Source organism: Nipponia nippon, unplaced genomic scaffold, assembly GCF_047370975.1.
Source record: "Nipponia nippon isolate SJK-2023a ecotype South Korea unplaced genomic scaffold, ASM4737097v1 scaffold_69, whole genome shotgun sequence".
Taxonomy (NCBI): domain Eukaryota; kingdom Metazoa; phylum Chordata; class Aves; order Pelecaniformes; family Threskiornithidae; genus Nipponia; species Nipponia nippon.
Genome location: NW_028262390.1, coordinates 128,668 through 148,449, shown reverse-complemented (window position 1 = coordinate 148,449; position 19,782 = coordinate 128,668). Strand labels below are relative to the sequence as shown.

Below are 19,782 nucleotides of genomic sequence, written 5' to 3'. Positions count from 1 at the left end.
ATGTCCAACGCCAGTTTCATTACCGAGTTCCTCCTCCGGGTTTTTGCAGACACGCGGGAGCTGCAGCTCCTGACCTTCTGGCTCTTCCTGGCCATCTACCTGGCTGCCCTCTTGGGCAACGGCCTCATCATCACCGCCGTAGCCTGCGACCACCGCCTCCACACCCCCATGTACTTCTTCCTTCTCAACCTCTCCCTCCTCGACCTGGGTTCCATCTCCACCATTCTCCCCAAAGCCATGGCCAATGCCCTGTGGGACACCAGGGCCATCTCCTACTTGGGATGTGCTGCACAGGTCTTTTTTTTCTTTTTCTGTGCTACAGCAGAGTTTTATCTCCTCACAGTCATGGCCTATGACCGCTACGTGGCCATCTGCAAACCCCTGCACTACGGGACCCTGCTGGGCAGCAGAGCTTGTGTCCACATGGCAGCAGCTGCCTGGGGCAGTGCGTTTCTCAACTCTCTCTTTCACACTGCTAATACATTTTCCCTACCCCTCTGCCAAGGCAATATCCTGGACCAGTTCTTCTGTGAAATCCCCCAGATCCTCAAGCTCTCCTGCTCATTTTCCTACCACAGGGAGGTTGGACTTCTTGTGTTTACTGCCTGTTTTGGATTTGGGTGTTTTGTTTTCCTTGTGGTGTCCTATGTGCAGATCTTCAGGGCTGTGCTGAGGATCCCCTCTGAGCAGGGACAGCACAAAGCCTTTTCCACGTGCCTCCCTCACCTGGCTGTGGTCTCCCTGTTTCTCAGCACCTCATTTTTTGCCTACCTGAAGCCCCCCTCCATCCTCTCCCCATCCCTGGATGTGGTGGTGGCAGTGCTGTACTCTGTGGTGCCTGCAGCAGTGAACCCCGTCATCTACAGCCTGAGGAACCAGGAGCTCAAAGACCCACTGAAGAAGCTGAAGAAACTATGTAGCTGCTGCTTCCAGGTTCAGGGAGTTAAAACCTTTCCTATCTTCCAGTAGTATGTCTCAATATCTCTTTAGCCAACTCTTCAATTGTGTTTATGTCTATTCTTTTTTATCTCTACGTCTCAAAGAGCTCTTGTATGAATGGTCCTTGAGAAAGGCGGACTGCGTCAGATGCAGTTTGCACTTAGCATAAGGTTGAGGAGAGTAGGTTATGGTGTTCTGAATTACATCATGTTTAAATTTTTTTGTTAGCAAGGAAGTTAAGCATGCTGTGTCTGTGTGCAGCCAGTTCACTGAGGAACTCAATGAACTGAGAAAAATGAACTGAGTTCATTGAGTCAGTGCCGCTCACTTGGCGGCCGGTCACAAGTGGTGTTCCCCAGGGCTCAGTACTGGGGCCAGTTCTGTTTAATATCTTTATCAATGATTTGGAGGAGGGGATCCACTGCACCCTCAGTAAATTTGCAGATAACACCAAGTTGGACAGGAGTGTTGATCTGCTGGAGGGTAGGAAGGCTCTACAGAGGGATCTGGAGAGGCTGGATTGATGGGCCGAGGCCAATTGTATGAGGGTCAAGAAGGCCAAGTGCTGGGTCCTGCACTTGGGTCAACCCCACACAACACTACAGGCCCTCAGGGAAGAGTGACTGGAAAGCTGCCTGGTGGAAAAGAACGTGGGGATGCTCGTCGACAACCAGCTGAATGAGCTGGCAGTGTGCTCTGGTGGCCAAGAATAGCATCTTGCCTTGCATCTGGAATAGTGTGGCCAGCAGGACCAGGGAGGTGACAGTGCCCCTGTACTCGGCCCTGGTGAGGCTGCACCTCAAATACTGTGTTCAGTTTTGGGCCCCTCACTACAAGAAGGACATCGAGGTGCTGGAGCGTGTCCAGAGGAGGGCAACGAAGTTGGTGAAGGGTCTAGAGCACAAGTCTTATGAGGAGCGGCTGGGAGAGCTGGGGTTGTTTAGCATGGAGAAAAGGAGGCTGAGGGGAGACCTTCTCACTCTCTACAACTACCTGAAAGGAGGTTGTAGCGAGGTGGGGGTCAGTCTCTTTTCCCAAGTAACAAGTGATAGGACAAGAGGAAACAGCCTCAAGTTGGGCCAGGGGAGCTTTCGATTGGATATTAAGAAAAATTTCTTCACTGAATGCGTTATCAAGCATTGGAACAGGCTGCCCAGGGAAGGGGTTGAGTCCCCATCCTGGAGGTATTTAAAAGACGGGTAGATGTGGTGCTTAGGGACATGGTTTAGTGGTGGACTTGGCAGTGTTAGGTTTATGGTTGGACTTGATGATCTTAAAGGTCTTTTCCAACCTCAATGCTTCTATGCTTCTACAATTCTATCATCTTCCTGACAAGGGTAACTGAGGAGGCAGTGAGGTGAGGCACCCTGTAGGACTTCCTACTTGCAAACAATGAAGAGCTGGTCAGGGATGAGAAGGTAGAGTTGAGGCTCCTGAGAGAGGGGAACAAGGCAAAGAGCAGGACTTCAGGAGAGCAGGCTTTGGCCTGACCTGCTTGGAAGAATCCCATGGGATACAGCCCTGCAGAGAAGAGGGGTGCAGGGAGCTGTTTGATGGTCAAGGGTCTCTTCTTTCAGCTCCAAAATGGTCCACCCTGACAGGCAGGAAGTCCTGCAGAGGTGGCAGGAGGAAGGCATGGATGAGAAAGGAGCTCCTCACTGAAACCAAGCATGAAGAGGAAACACAGAAAAGGTGGAAGCTGGATGACTCAAGAGTTCTGTGGTTCTGTGCTGGAGAGCCCTCTTTGCATGTGTGTGTCCTTGTCTGTGCACAGGGGGACGAGGGGATCCCAGGGCCAGGTTCTGGATAGACAGAGTGTCTAAGACAGCTTCCTGGAGGGATCCGTACTGTCTGCGTTTCTATATAGGTATACATCTTACACTAACATCGTATAGCATACAAACAGCCCAACCCTTGTTTCCCTTTTTCCACTGACTATGGTTTTGCTTGGCTGACAGACCTCCCAGGGTCCCTTCCAGGATGAGTGATTGTGCATTTCCTTCCACCATGGGTCTTCCCTTGACGATACAGCATTGGTGGGGCAGCAGGGCCGGGTCAGTGCAGGGACAGGGCTGGCTCTGACAGGGGCCATGAAGCAGCTGCCGGGAGGTGACAGCAAGGACAGTTTACAAGGGAGAAATGTATATATAGAGTAACTTCATTGTTTTTAGGAAGGCAAGGCTCTGGCAAAGCTCAAGCTGTCGCTGGCAGAGGTCCCACAAAGTCAATCTGCACTTGTGCCTGTGGGCCTTCAATATGTTGTTGCTGGACTGGGACTTTTACTCCAGTGTAATCTGCATTGGTCGTGGCACGAGACAGACGGTTCCTACACCAGCAATCTACACCCTTCTTCATGTTAGGCCACCACTCACTGTCCTTCACTCTGCTCAGAGCATTTGCCTTAGCTCATGGATGAGCTTGATTAGATCTCCTTGAGTGTTCTGAGGCACAATCCAAAGCTTATTGCCTTCTGCATCTACAGCATAATCAATATTACTTTGCCTTACTATGCGGATTGACCTGATGGGTCTTTTCATGTTACTCCCTTTAATGTCCCTCGTTGGAAGGTGACGTTTTCCCAGATTGGGTCAAGATGATGGGCTCTGTCACAGCCACTTGAAGTGACTTGCTCTTGAGTTATTCAGCCGGAGTTTACCATTGATGACCCAGGAGCATTCAGGGATGCTCATGTGTCTATTAATACTAGGGCCAAGTTTCTCAGGCTCCCAATGGCCACTTCAACTGTGGGTCATCCCCAAGAATCTGCTGGCAAGGGTACCAGGATCCATGGTGCCAGCCCACAGGAACCTGGGCCTTCCCAGCAGAACCTATGCATCTTGTCCAAGACTTACTCTTGAGTTCCCAGACTGCAGCGATTGCATTGCGTTGATTGTGACTTATGTTAGTGACTATATGTTGCTCTGCTAGAAACAGAGCTGCTGTTCCAGCTTTCTCTAGCTCATTTTCTAAAACTTTTAGGTCTCTTCCTAAATCTTGTACTCATTCAAATTCTAACTCCAGCTATTTAATTTGTAACCAGAGTCTATGTCTGTGGACCCTAAGATCTTCCTCTCTTTTGATTAAGACGGTTCTCTTAATTTGGGCAATTCCTCTTCCTTCAATTTCTGAATGTCTTTTTGCACGTTCTTCACCTTCTCATCTGTTTCCCTCAGGAGATCCTGTCAATCACATCAGGTACACCACCGGGTTCCAACAGCACAAGCTTCCTTTTTTACTGCCTTTTAAGTTTTCCTGTTTGCAGTGACTCAAGTATGCTTCACAGGCTGAAGAGGTGGGATCTGCTACCTTAAAACAATGGAACCTCCAAGGGCATTTCCCTTGTTTAATCACCCACTGGTGGAGTTTTGTACCACCCTTCTGCTCCTTAACATATATTTTAGCTCAAGCTGCATCGTCTATTTGATTCTGTGCACTTCCCATGCTGCCTTCACACAAGCAAACACTAACAAGAATTTTGCTGCTCCAACTGGCGAATAAGGAGTTTTAAATGTGTTTTCTGTAAGCAGCAATTCCAGATTTACTTTTCTTCAGCGTTCTTTTGCTTCTGAGCATCCAGAGAGCCAGGCCAAAAGATGTATCGCTCGTCATTTCAGTTACCACCCTCACCCATGAACCTTCCACTTTTACTGCAGGGCTTGTCCCTCAGTTTACAGAATGAAGTTGGCATGAGGCTGTTTCTTAGGATAGCTTCCCAGACAAAATGCTCTTTGAGTCCAGCCAAGGGTGTGTTGGGGACAATACCTGAAGTCAGCCAACCAAATATTAAATGAACAACGAGTTATTTGTTGAGGGCATTCTGTGTGCAGGAGTAAGGCCTGCCTTCCATCCAACAGTGCAGTTTTTTTATGCTATACGGGTAGGGCACCTTAAAAGGGGAATTCCACATTGCTGATTTGCTGCAGTCCATCTGGGAGCTAAAAAATAACCCATGACCCAGACCCTTGGCCCGGGATTTCCAAAAGCCAGCCAATGCAGTTTGGAATGGGTCCTGAGGACACCCGAAGGTGAAGGGTTAAGACAAATACTCAAAAACACAGACTTAGCACAGTAATGGCCAGTTTTCCTGGTGCGTAAATATTGTCTGAGACATATAGCCAACACTCTGGCCAACCCTCATCAATCTAGACCAACGTACAAGAAGAAAACATTTTCTATCTGTCTGTCAAGCAAGTGGCAGTATGAAAGTTCTCAATGAAGGAAAAGAGAATTTTGACTCCAGCACTGCTAGACTGTACGCAGGTGTGGTGGGTTGAGCCCAGGCAGCAACTAAGAACCCACCCATTGCAAGCTCACACTCCACCAGCAGAATGGCAGAAAGAGAATCAGAAGAGCAAATGTGGGAGAACTTGTGGTTCCTCATTTTTTATTGCTGAACATGACATCATATGGTATGAAATATCCCCTTGGTCAGTTCAGGTCAGCTGTCCTGGCTGTGTCCCCTCCCATCCTCTTGCTCATCCCCAGCCTACTGGCTGTGGGGACAGAGTAGGTAAAGGAAAAAACCTTGCTGGTGTGTGAGCAATATTCAGCAACAGTCAAAATACTGGATTGTTATCAACAGTCGGTTGGTTACAAGGCCAACGCACAGCACTGCACTGGCTGCTGTGAAGGAAATTAATGCCATCCCAGCCAGCCTCAGTACAATCTCCAGCACTTATTCCTACTATTTGCGTTATGCTCAGGACCTGTACTATCCAAGACATCCTTATCAACACCCGCTGCCCTCCTGTCCTTTGATATGTACACCGGCATCTGGAAGCCTCATGGTCACAAGTCTTGCTTCTCATGGTGTAGTTTAATAAGCCCCAAATCACTGGATGGCCAGTAGGGCTGGGCACCAGCAGCCCAGGAGCATCCCAGAGGATGCTGAAGATAATCTGTTGTCACAGACATTAATGAGCTGACTTGGGCTGCACTCCGTTACTCATAACAAAGGCAAAACTGGATGGGTATATCAGTGCTGAGGATAGCCACAGCTGCAATGACCGTGAGCTGGTGGAGAAGTAAGAGAAAGAGCAGAATCATTGCCCAGAATTGCCCAAAAGCAGATTCCAGCTGGTTCAGGAGCGGATTGATCTGACCTACGTAAACTGAGTGGCTCTTCAGAACAAAGTTTCTGCGCTAACAGCGTTGGTGAGAAATGTGGTTTTATGAATGACTACACAAAAATATGCTCCTAGAGTGAGAGAGCAACACCTGTGATGTGCACACTTGGTGCTGCCAGTAAAATGAAAGAAGAAAATCATTGGAATTGATACCAAAAAATCATTAGACCTGGCAAAAAAAAAAAAATTTATAGTTTAGAGAAAGATGACTTTTCTTCAGTTATTGCCTAGATTTATTTTTGAGCTAGGTTTCAACTCATGACAAGATCCACATTCGGGTCTTGAGTAATTTGGCCACGTAGAGAGTCTGTTTCTGCCTGAGATTCCCTGGGGTAGCTTGGAAACATGACACGGGACCTCCGGGGTCCCTTCTGGAGCATTAGCTGGTAACCACCAGAAAAGCACCTCTGGGCATATCAGTTGAAATAACTTCTTGCTCTCCACTGACTACAGAGGGAAGTCTAGACAACCTGATTGGTCATAGACATCTGCACGGAATTGTTTCATACAGAGTGAGACCACTCTCATCTATTTCTTCACCTAAACCAGTGTCACGCATCACATACCTTGTAGGGGATGAAAAGGAAACGTGATTTGTTGTCTAAGAACTCCTTTAGGAAGCCACTGCAACAGATATGTAAGACGAGTGCAAATGTAGTCATCCAAACCCAAGGTGTTTCAATGCTACTGGTCACTCTGCTCCCCTGTAGCAGGTGAGAAAGCTGGGCACCCGAATGTGACTTGCTGTGTGCAAAGAGTGAGGAGGGATATGCACAGTCCTGGGCAGGGACTCTTTTGAGGGGGGCACTGGGCTTTCTGCAAGACAGAAAATGATCTCTCTGAATGCTGTAGGCCTGACTAGCATCAGAAAATGTAAAAAAACCAAAAAACAAAAAACAAAAAAAAAACAAAAACCCAGACACAAAACCAAAAAATAAAACCAACAGAGAAAATAAGAAAATGACCTAGAATGAAGAAAATGCTAAGTCTCTCAGATTCTTTGTGTTCTTATCCTCCTGGATTTGGTTTGGTTTGTATTAAAGTTGTATTTGCTCATCTTTGGTGATTTCATGTGCTGGGAAGGATGCAGTTCCAGGGACACAGATGCCTGGTGCCAGTGTAGATGCCTGGTGCCAGTGTAGATGCCCTGGCATCCTCTGCCCAGGCTCCATCTGCAGCTCCCGAGGGGCTCTGGTCTCTGATAACTGCCAGTCCCAGGCAAGCACCTCAGATACACTGGGGCCTCTAGAGGTGGCACTGGGTGCTTATGGTCAGACAGAGGAACTCAGCCTGAAAACCTAAGAAAATTTTTCAATATTAAAAAAAAAAAAGAGCATCTTTTAATCAGCTGAAATGGTTCAATAGTTTCAATAAAATGTCAGTGTAATTACTCTCATGCCAAAATGCCAGAATTTTCAGGATGTGTATTAATCGTGTGAGAAGATACATAGCTTTCCCCCTGTACTTGTGTTGTGGTTTAACCCCAGCCAGCAACTGTGAACCACACAGCCGCTCCCTCACTCCCCCCCAGTGGGGTGGGGGAGAGAATTGGAAGGGTGAAAGTCAGACAGCTCCTGGGTTGAGATAAGAACAGTTTAATAATTGAAGTAAAATAAAATAGAATGATAGTAGTAGTAGTAGTAATAATAATAATAATAATATAATACAATAATAATGTACAAAGCAAGTGATACACGACACAATTGCTCACCACCCCCTGACTGATGCCCAGCCTGTTCCCGAGCAGCAATCCTTTCCCCCCCGGCCAACTCGCCCCAGTTATATACTGAGCATGACGTCATACGGTGTGGAATAGCCCTGTGGCCAATCTGGGTCAGCCCCCCTGGCTGTGCCCCCTCCCAGCTTCTTGTACGCCACGCAGAGCATGGGAAGCTGAAAAGTCCTTGACTGGTGTAAGCACTACTTAGCAACAACTAAAACATCAGTGTGTTATCAACATTATTCTCATCCTAAATCCAAAATGCAGCACTATACCAGCTACTAAGAAGAAAATTAACTCTGTCCCAGCTGAAACCAGGACAGTATCCACCCCTTATTCCATACCATATACGTCATGCCCAGGTCTTTCAAATACATTCCAATTAATCACTACCACTTTTCCAGTCTTTTGATATATTATATATATATATATATACACACACACATAGAGATATAATTTCCCTAGTCTATAGGCTATCCCTCTAAAATGTTTGTTGAGTTCATTTAGTTCATGACTTTAGGCTTCATCTGTCATAACAGTCTTTCAGGGCAGGAGAGATGGTGTGTGGTGTTGGATTGTTGTATGCTGAAGTCTGTTCTGGTTCCATCACCACTGCACTTTGTTCAGTTTCCTCAAAGTTTGTTCTTCATTAATTTGGGTGATTCTTACTGTATACCGTTGATATGGCACATAGTGATCATTGAAGTGATGACATCTAGTATTATATAGCAACTAACATTAGACAATTCAGTTCATTGGCTATTTTCACCCAAAATCAAATCTCTTTGAGGTACACATCGGACTTCCCCATCCTCCCGCATCACCCACCAAGTGCATCCAGGTCCTTGAGCAAAAGCAATCCCACGAATGGGTTTACCTCTGCCTGAAGCAGGAGTAACCCAGACTGTCTTCCCCGTCATATTTTTTAGGTGCACTACAGGGACTTTATCCCCCTCTGCAGTACGTCAAAGTCTTGACTGGGCAGGGCCAACTCGATTGGCAGATCCCCTAGTGTTGACTAACCAAGTGGCCTTTGCTAAATGTGTATCCCAGTGTTTGAATGTCCCACCACCCATTGCTTTTAGTGTAGTCTTTAACAGTCCATTGTATCATTCGATTTTCCCAGAGGCTGGTGCATGATAGGGGATGTGATACACCCACTCAGTGCCATGCCTTTGGCCCAGGGGTCTATGAGGCTGTATCGGAAATGAGTTCTTTTATCTGACTCAGTTCTTTCTGGGGTGCCATGTCGCCATAGGACTTGCTTTTCAAGACCCAGGATAGTGTTCGGGGCGGTGGCATGGGTCACGGGATATGTTTCCAGCCATCCGGTGGTTGCTTCCACCATTGTAAGCACATGGCGCTTGCCTTGGCGGGTTTGTGGAAGTGTGATATCATCAATCTGCCAGGCCTCCCCGTATTTATATTTCAGCCATCGTCCTCCATACCAGAGAGGCTTGAAAGCTTGGCTCGCTTGATTGCAGCACATGTTTCGCATTCATGGCTAAGCTGTGCAATAGTATCCATGGTCAGATCCACCCCTCGATCACGAGCCCATCTATATGTTGCATCTCTTCCTTGGTTGCCTGAGGTGTCATGGGCCCACCGAGCTAGAAATAATTCACCCTTATGTTGCCAGTCCAGACCCACCCGAGCCACTTCAGTCTTAGCAGCCTGATCCACCTGCTGATTGTTTTGATGTTCTTCAGCGGCCCGACTCTTGGGTACGTGAGCATCTACATGACGTACTTTTACAACCAGGTTCTCTATCCGGGCAGCAATATCTTGCCACAATGTGGCAGCCCAGATGGGTTTGCCTCTGCACTGCCAGTTGCTCTGCTTCCATTGCTGTAACCAGCCCCACAGGGCATTTGCCACCATCCATGAGTCGGTACAGAGAGAGAGCATTGGCCACTTTTCTCGTTCGGCCATATCTAAAGCCAGCTGGATGGCCTTCACCTCTGCAAACTGACTCGATTCACCTTCTCCTTCAGCAGTTTCTGCAACTTGTCGTACAGGACTCCATACAGGAGCTTTCCACCTCCGATGTTTCCCCACAAGACGACAGGACCCATCAGTGAACAAGGCATATTGCTTCTCATTTTCTGATAGTTTACTATATGGTGGGGCCTCCTCAGCACACGTCACCTCCTCCTCTGGTGATATTCCGAAATCTTTGCTTTCTGGCCAGTCCATGATCACTTCCAAGATTCCTGGGCGACTGGGGTTTCCTATTCGAGCCCGTTGTGTGATCAGTGCGACCCACTTACTCCATGTAGCATCAGTTGCATGATGTGTACAGGGGACCCTCCCTTTGAACATCCAGCCCAACACCGGCAGTCGGGGTGCCAAGAGGAGCTGTGCTTCAGTACCAACCACTTCCGAAGCGGCTCGAACCCCTTCATATGCTGCTAATATCTCTTTTTCAGTTGGAGTATAGCTAGCCTCAGATCCTCTGTATCCCCGACTCCAAAACCCTAGGGGTCGACCTCGAATCTCCCCTGGTGCTTTCTGCCAGAGGCTCCAGCTAGGGCCATTCTCCCCGGCTGCAGTGTAGAGCACATTTTTTACATCTTGTCCTGCCCGGACTGGCCCAAGGGCTACTGCATGGACTATCTCCTGTTTCATTTGTTCAAAGGCCTGTCGTTGCTCAGGGCCCCATTTGAAATCATTCTTCTTCCGGGTCACTTGATAGAGAGGGCTTACGATCAGACTGTAATTTGGAATATGCATTCTCCAAAAACCCACAACGCCCAAGAAAGCCTGTGTTTCCTTTTTGCTGGTTGGTGGAGACATGGCTGTTATTTTGTTGATCACATCCATTGGGATCTGACGACGTCCATCTTGCCGTTTTACTCCTAAAAACTGGATCTCCTGTGCAGGTCCCTTGACCTTACTTTGTTTTCTGGCAAAGCCAGCCTCCAGAAGGATTTGGACTATTTGCTTCCCTTTCTCAAAAACTTCTGCTGCTGTGTTGTCCCACACGATGATGTCATCAATGTATTGCAGGTGTTCCGGAGCCCCACCCTGTTCCAATGTAGTCTGGATCAGTCCATGGCAAATGGTGAGGCTGTGTTTCCACCCCTGGGGCAGTCGATTCCAGGTGTACTGGACCCCCCTCCAAGTGAAAGCAAACTGTGGCCTGCACTCTGCCGCCAAAGGAATTGAGAAAAACGCATTAGCGATGTCGATTGTGGCATACCACTTGGCTGCCTTTGACTCCAGTTCATATTGAAGTTCTAGCATGTCTGGCACAGCAGCGCTCAGTGGCGGCGTGACTTCATTCAGCCCCCGATAGTCTACTGTTAGTCTCCACTCTCCATTAGACTTTCGCACTGGCCATATGGGACTGTTAAAGGGTGAGCGAGTCTTGCTGATCACTCCTTGGCTCTCCAGTTGACGAATCAGCTTATGGATGGGAATCAGGGAGTCTCTGTTGGTGCGATATTGCCGCCGGTGCACTGTTGTGGTAGCGATTGGCACCTGTTGTTCTTTGACCCTCAGCAACCCCACAACAGAGGGGTCCTTCGAGAGACCAGGCAGGGTAGACAGCTGTTTAATTTCCTCCGTCTCCAAGGCAGCTATACCAAAAGCCCACCGGTACCCTTTTGGGTCCTTGAAATACCCTCTCCTGAGGTAATCTATGCCAAGGATGCATGGAGCCTCTGGGCCAGTCACAATGGGGTGCTTCTGCCACTCCTTCCCGGTTAAGCTTACTTCAGCCTCCAATACAGTCAGCTGTTGGGATCCCCCTGTCACTCCAGAAATACAGATGGGTTCTGCCCCTTCATAGCTTGATGGCATTAGGGTACACTGTGCACCAGTGTCTACTAAAGCCTTATATTCCTGTGGGTCTGATGTGCCAGGCCATCGAATCCACACAGTCCAGTACACCCGGTTGTCCCTTTCCTCCACCTGGCTGGAGGCAGGGCCCCTCTAGTCCCAGTCATAGCATTCGTTACTCACTTCTTGTAAATGCGAATCAAAACCCCCTTTATTGAGATCGGAAGCAAAATCAGCCCTTTTATCCTGTCTAGGGAACTGCTCACTGGAAACTGGAGCAGCAATTTTCCTGGAAGAACCACCTTTTGCAATTGTTTTTCCTTGCAACTCACGTACTCGTGCCTCTAGGGTCGAGGTAGATTTTCCATCCCACTTCCTCATGTCCTCTCCATGGTCACGCAGATAAAACCACAGGGTGGCCCGTGGTGTGTATTCACTATATCTTCTCTCTTGAAGAGAGGGATGCTTACTCCTGATGGCTGAGATACTGGTCCGTACAGGTGAGGAGTAGGACATGTCCTCTTTGAATCGCTGGAACTCCCGGGATAATTTCTCAGCTAGCACATCAGGCAGTTTCTCCACAGCCGCGACGCAGGCCCGTAGGGAGGAAGAGAGACTTTCTTCGCATTGTCGGAGTTGGCCAGCCAATTCATCCACCGTTGGTCCCTCTTCATCTTTCCAGGTCATTGTTGCCAAAGAGTTTGCATATGATGACGGTGCCCTTCGCACGAACTTCCGCCACATGGGTCGTGTGCACTGGACTTCTTCTGGATCTTTGGATAACTGCTCATTGTTCAAGTCATTATGCATCACCTCCAGCACGGCTAATTCCCTCAGGTACTGGATACATCTCTCCATGGTGGTCCACTTGCCTGGCTGACATAAAAAATCTTCCTTGAAAGGATACCTTTCTTTCACAGCTGCCAGAAGTCGCCTCCAGAGGCTGAGGACTTTTGCCCCTTTTCCAATCGCTTTGTCAATGCCCCCTTCCCTAGAAATGGATCCCAGCTGCCTGGCTTCCTTACTCTCTAATTCCAGGCTACTAGCCCCGTTATCCCAGCATCGGAGCAGCCAAGTGATGATGTGCTCGCCTGGATGACGACTAAAATCTTTTCGCATATCTCGCAGCTCACTCAGGGACAGAGATCGGGTTGTTACCATCTCATTTGTGGGTTCTGCCTCTTCCTCCTCCTGTTCTTGTGATGGCCCTGGTTCATCATCAGCCCTTACTAAACGAGTTGATTTTCTTGTGTATTTTTTCTTCTGTATAGGGGCAACTGATACTGGCACGGGTTGGTTCTCTGGTGTAGCCACAGCACCTGGTACAGGGGCTGGCGTATCGGCAGCGCTCGTCACAGGGGCTGGCGTAGCCATAGTGTCTGTTGCCGGGGCTGGCATAGCTGCAACGCCAGTCGTTTTGTTGTCAGATCCAGAGACCTTCTCTTCCCCTTGAGGGTTCTGACTAGTGTTTAATACGGCTCGGTAGGCATGGGCCAGGCCCCAGCACATTGCAGTGATTTGTGTCTCCCTAGAATTGTCAGGACGACAGCATACTTTTTCCAAATGTTCTACTAATTTTTCAGGATTCTGCACTTGTTCAGGGGTGAAACTCCAAAACACTGGAGGGGCCCACCGTCCTAGGCATTTGCCCATACTCTCCCACACACCCTGCCACTCATAATTATCCAGCCTTGGGGCAGATCTCTGGATGATATTCTTAAAATGCATATTAACTCTAGACAAAACCAAAACAATATACCCAAGAAATACCAATAGATGTATCTTAACTACCCAAGGATGTTCAAGATACAAAAAAGTTGTTGTAATGACGGAGGAAACATTATAGAAGGCGGCAGTGAAGGTGCTATTCTGTATTTCCTCCATAAAAAGCCTCTCAGAGGAAGAGGTATAATTGCTAATTGTCTCCATGAGGTGGTACCCGAAGTACAGTAATGGCTTCAGTACAGAACCCAAATACCAGATAGCGCTCAAGGTCAGTGTTTTAATAACAAATCTCCCAGGCAAAACATCACTAATCACGGCAGAGCACAGAAAACTGCAACACCCAACACCAATCTTTAACATGTACTGCAAAAACAAGAGCATGGTGCAGATCAGGTAGACTAATACCGAGAGCAGATGAATCAATATTATGACCAGCAACTGTTAACAGATACAAATTCCTTAATACACTCTGATTAATCTGTTATTATCTCAAACCCTTTGCCCCACGTTGGGCGCCAAAAAGGACTGTTGTGGTTTAACCCCAGCCAGCAACTATGAACCACACAGCCGCTCCCTCACTCCCCCCCAGTGGGGTGGGGGAGAGAATTGGAAGGGTGAAAGTCAGACAGCTCCTGGGCTGAGATAAGAACAGTTTAATAATTGAAGTAAAATAAAATAGAATGATAGTAGTAGTAGTAGTAATAATAATAATAATAATATAATACAATAATAATGTACAAAGCAAGTGATACACGACACAATTGCTCACCACCCCCTGACTGATGCCCAGCCTGTTCCCGAGCAGCAATCCTTTCCCCCCCAGCCAACTCGCCCCAGTTATATACTGAGCATGACGTCATACGGTGTGGAATAGCCCTGGGGCCAATCTGGGTCAGCCCCTCTGGCTGTGCCCCCTCCCAGCTTCTTGTACGCCACGCAGAGCATGGGAAGCTGAAAAGTCCTTGACTGGTGTAAGCACTACTTAGCAACAACTAAAACATCAGTGTGTTATCAACATTATTCTCATCCTAAATCCAAAACGCAGCACTATACCAGCTACTAAGAAGAAAATTAACTCTGTCCCAGCTGAAACCAGGACAACTTGCCTTGCTACTACTGTCTGTATTATATGGTGCATTTCATCTCCCTAATGTTTCAGGTATTTCCACCTGTCCTGACTAAAGTGATCATGTCTGAAGTCACCTTTCCAGCAGACTAACTGGACTTATGCACTTTCCATTGTTCTCCAGATTCCCCTTCCTCTGCCTCTGTGACCATTCAGATACCTCTCACCCATCCAGTTGCTACTTTGAACTTTTCTTTCAGTAGTCGGCCTAGCTGTCTCTATGGCTAGCTCTTGAATTATAATTCTATTTATCATTTCCTGTCTCTCTAAAACATCTCTTGTCTGGTTACCCCTTGTGAAAAGCGAACCTCTTTGGAGGCAGCTTGGACTTACCATAGAGTGAAGGTGTGTTTTATTGTTTATCATGTCGTACTTTTGGTTGCTTGGGTTTTTTTGACAATTAGGAAAAACCCTTCTGTGCCTCTTTGCAGCCAGTTCTCTTCTGGAGAAGTCTGATGTAAGGAAAAGTGACCTAAGTCCCAGGCGGTGAAGGAGAGAAATGGTGGGGTTGGGGAGATGAGGAGCACAGATGCCCATACAGAGCTGGACCTCAAGGGACTGCTTTTCCTCCTGGTCGAGACCTCCTTAGGAGACCCTGGATCATAATCAACTGGAGAATGCTGCTATCACGTCTTCAAAGTTGTCATTGAAATCTTTCTCTTTAGCTCCACTCCTGAAAACCCTCTAATTAGCTGGACAAGACTTGATGAAGATGATGGAAGAGACATGACTCCTTAGGCCTTTCTTCATTTTAATGAGCCCCATGGTGTATTTGGTGCTCTGCGTCCACGAACTTCTGATACTGAGAGGAGACAGAAGTAATCTCTCAAGAAGCCAAAGTCAGAAGCAAAACCCAAGGTGTCTTGAAGCATTAATGGGCCCCACTGAGGGCCATTACTGACAAAGCCTCCTCATGGACTTGTCAGAGCAGATAACTGGAGGCTGTGATTACAGGTAGGCAAAGGCACTGTGCAGGTGGCTCTGATGTGAGTCAAGCCTTGGTTGACTTGATGCAGCAGAAAGGCCAAGTGCTGACCTCCAGCCTGTGGGAAGGGAGATCCTGTCCCTCACAGAGCTCAGGGCTCTTCCTGGGGCAGGGTGATGTGGGATGTGCAATGCTTAGTGAAGGACAAGAATATGGCAGTGGCTGGCCTTCCCAGGGGCTGCAAGGAGACAATAAGGCCCCAGTGTCATGAGAGCAACCTGTCTCCTCGTAGATGCCAGTAGCACAGACAGCTGCCATGGCCAAGGGGACAAAGACCTCAAGCACATGCAGGCAGGATCCAAGCTTTTTGGGAAGGAAAGGAGAGGGAGCTGCCCTTTACCTGAGAGGTCAGCAGGAATGCATGGAGCTCTGCCTTGGGATGGGTCAGGATTAGCAGGCAGACCAGCATCGCTGATGTTGTGCCTGGTACAGAGCACCTGAGCAGGAAGCACCAGAGGAGGCCTTCTTCAGGCAACAGGCAGAAACCTCACATTCACAGGCCCTGGTCCTCATGAGGACATGAACCACCCTGATATTTGCTGGAAGGACAACAGGGCAGGACGCATGCAATCCAGGCAGTTTCTGGAGACCATCAATGATAACTTCCCAAGAATGCAGAGAATGGGCTTGGAAAGCCAAAGCCCACCTGAAGTTGCACCTGTGGAGGAATTTGAAGAACAAGAGCAGCTTCTACAGTGACATCAGCAGCAAAAGGAAGGCTGGGAAAAAACACGGGCCTGCTGCTAAATGGGGCTGGGGCTGTAGTGACAGAGGATGCAGAAAGGGCCAAGGCACCCAGTGCCTTCTTGGTGAGACCGGCCTTCAGGAATCCCAGGCTCCTGAGACCAGAGGGCAAGTCTGGTGGAGGAGGATCAGGTTAGGGAACCTTTAGACAAACCAGATATAAACAAGGCAATGGGAGCTGACAAGATGTGCTCGTGAGGGCTGAGGGACCTGGCCAATGTCATTGTGAAGCCACTCTTGGTCACCTTTGAAAGGTCCCATGGCTTTTGGGTGAGACTTGTGAGGACTGGAAGAAAGCGTATGTCACTCCTGTCTTCAAGGAGGACGAGCAGGACGAGCTGTGGAGCTGCTCAGCCAGGCTCCCATAACACCCTCCTAGACCAAGAATGGACTAGAGAAGTGGAAAGTGAGGGGAATGGCAAACTGCCTGACTTGCTGGGCTCACGGCTCTTGTGACCAGCAACACAAACTCCAGCGGGAGGCAAGTCCCTCATGGTGTTCCCCAGGGTCCAATATTAGGGCCAATACTGTTTCATCTCTTACTGGTCTGGAGGATGAGACCGAGGGCACCCTCAGGGAGTTAACAGATGACAGGATACTGGGAGGAGTGGCTGATAAACCAGAGGGTTGCACTGGGATTCCGAGGGACCTCAACAGGCTGGAGAAGTGGTTCAGAGGAGGTCCTCATGAAGTTCCACAAAGGGAAGAGCAAGGTCCTTTACAGAATAGGACCTGCAGGTCCTGGTGGACAAGAAGTGCGACATCAGCCAGCAATGTGCCAGCAATGTGTATAGAAGGCAATCAGCATCCTTGGCTGCATTAGGAAGGGCAGCAGGCAGAGGCAGGTGATCCCTCCCCCTCTCCTCAGCACTGGTGAGGCAATACCTGGAGTGCTGGGTCCAGTCCTGGGCTCCTCAGTGCAATGAAATTGAGAACTTGCAGAAACAAGTCTGGCTTTGGGCCGTGAAGATGACTGAGGACCAGAGCATCTTTCACATGAAGAGAGGCTGAGAGAGCTGGGACTGTTCAGCCTAGAGAAGAGAAGGCTCGGGGGGGGGGGGGTCTCATTAAAGTGTAAAAAAACCTGATGGAAGGGAGTGAAGAAGAGGGATCCAGACTCTTCTCAGTGGTACCCAGTGACAGAAAAAAAGATGAAACCCCATGAAATTCCATCTGAACACAAGACAACACTTGTTAAATGTGAGGGAGGTCAAACACTGGATCAGGTTTCCCAGAGAGTCTCCATCCTTGGAAATATTCACAACCCAGCTGGACCCAATGGCTTTTGGCAACCTGCCCTAGCTGACCCTGCTTTGAGCAAGGCTGTTGGACTAGGTGACCTCCAGAGATCCTTTCCAACCCCAACTATTCTGTGATTCTCTGGGTCTGTAATGCCTGGCAGGGTTTCTGAGAACTTTTCTGTAGTATCCTCACACCAACGGGACTCCTGGTGTCCCTTGGAGCAGAGCCTCCTCCTGAGGATGATCTCCCTCACCTTGTAACCCTGAGGACAGAGTGAAACAGTGATTATAAATGGCAGCAATGCCTCAACATGCAGCAGTGTCCCCTACCCCTGAGTCCATGTCCAGCGCCTTCTTCCTTCAGGATTTGAGTCGGAAGGGACAACTGAAGGTCTGCTCTGAGCAGGGAGAAGTTTATGGTTAGATCAGGGAGGTCAGTGCTTTCTCCAGCTGAGTTTTGAAAACCTCTGTGCCCCTGATCCACTCTTTATCAACTATCGTGGTGATATATGTGTGTATAGATGTTTAAAAAACTCTCTCTATATGTGTGTGTATGAGTATATAGATGTATTTTTTTTTTCTTCATGTAACCTGATAAGAAATTCCCCTTACTGCTGCTTGTCTTTATGGTCTCTTGTCCCTTCCTTCCCTTCATGATCTCCAGCCAGATCATCACACGTACTCAGACCAAGGAGAATCACAACCTCCTCTCCAAGCACAGCCTCACTAGGACCCTCTGGAACCATGCAGGCAGGCTGGGTTGGCCAGATCCAAGCAGAGACATGCCCTACAGAAGGACTGTGGTAGTGAATGGGAGCTGGTGCTGGGGCAGAGCAAGGGGCCATGGAGGACATCAGAGACGACCTCCAGCAGCTCCTCTTCAACCAAGGCAGGGAGTAATGCACCCAGTGGTGCTCCTGAGAGAGGATGGTGACACAGGGAAAGAGGCACCAGGGGCTGTGGTGCAGGGAACTGATGCTTGCCTCCGTGTCTTGGGCCTCCTGGAAGCGGTGCCAGGGGCTGCACCCCCAAGGCACCCCCAAGCCTGCGAGCAGCAGTGAGTGCTCTCCTGACTGTGGGGAGCTGCTCTGGCTTCGGAGAGTCTGCTGGCAGAGCAGGAGCTGTTAGAGCTCACCCTCCCCCTCCAGTACTATGACTGGGGTGACAGCCCTGCCTGTTTGAGGGTCATTGTGAGGGTCATTTGGGGTCCTGGCAGTGTGGGAGCTTCCTGGAGCATCATGGCTCTTGTTCTCATTCCCATCCCTGCACCAGCGCAGCAGCTCTGCTGCCACACAGCCCAGCTGTGCAGGCATCAATGGGGCAGGGTGCATTCAGGGGTGGGCAAACATCCCCCTGGTATGGTCTGCCCAATAGACCTCAGTGCCACATCCCTCTGCAGCCCTCCTGCTTTGGCAGCCCTCCCCAGCACTCGTCCCTGCCCAGACTTGGCTGTGTCCTGTGCAGGGGTTCATAGACAGGGGTCTGCCGGGGTCTGGGCATGTGTGAGCTGGGGAAGGGCTGGATGTTGTCCCAGTGTAGGCGGAGCCGGTCACATTTAAATGATCAGCCCACACCTGGACCATGGTGAACGGCCAGGGCTGGAAAACACAAAGGGTCAGGACTGGGGGTGACTTTGGGGCCAGCATATGCGCTGGGGGAGACTGTCTCAAGGGCATGTGCTGGGCACAGGGACTGAGGGACAACAGCAGACTCACAGGGTCATGCTTCCTTCAGTGCAAGCCCCGATAAAGGTTCCCAGCCTCCCTTTCAATGCCATGCTTCAGGAGGAACCATGGCACTAAGGGGTGGGGAGTGAGGGATTCCAATCCTGCTTCATCCACTTCCCAGACCTCATGGAGCACCAGGACAGAAAGGACTTCTGGCTCTGCACCGTGAGCATGCTTTAGGGTAACCACAGTCTGGGCACTCCTGCTGATGAGCGCAATGCCAGAATTTGTCTCCCCCAGGCAATTTCCAGCCCACATCAGCTGCCACCCGAATTTTCCCCACCTCTCCTCTGATGCAGCTGGACGTTTCCTGGCCCCCTCCCCATGCTCCCTGCAGGGCCTTGACCTGGATGGGGATTGCTACCGCTAATCTGCCTCCCTGGGGGTCTCTGGATGTGGCAGGTGCTTGAAGGGACTGTGGTGCTTTTCCAAGGACAGTAGGTGTGTTCATTAGGGCCCGAGGGTGACAAGAATCACTCTCCAGTCTTCCTTTTTTGTACCTGCTTGGTGCCCACTGCCTCCCCTGGGACTGCAGAGTCCTCGTTCCCCTACAGATCCCTGGGTTTAGCACTTGCCCTTTGGGCGACTCCATTGTGGGGGACCTCTCACTTTGTGGGGCTCATGTCACTGCCCACCCCAAGCACACGCTGTCCATGGAGATGCCCC

The 19,782-nt window shown here is 49.3% G+C and overlaps 1 protein-coding gene across 1 annotated transcript in view; it reads left to right on the top strand.

Moving 5' to 3' along the window:
- LOC148051097 (olfactory receptor 14A16-like) overlaps positions 1-19,782 on the top strand; it is a 37,964-nt gene continuing 18,182 nt past the window's right edge. Inside the window, exon 1 of the mRNA XM_087738382.1 lies at positions 1-830. Coding sequence (XP_087594508.1) covers positions 1-830 — 830 coding nt within the window. The remainder of the gene's footprint in view (positions 831-19,782) is intronic.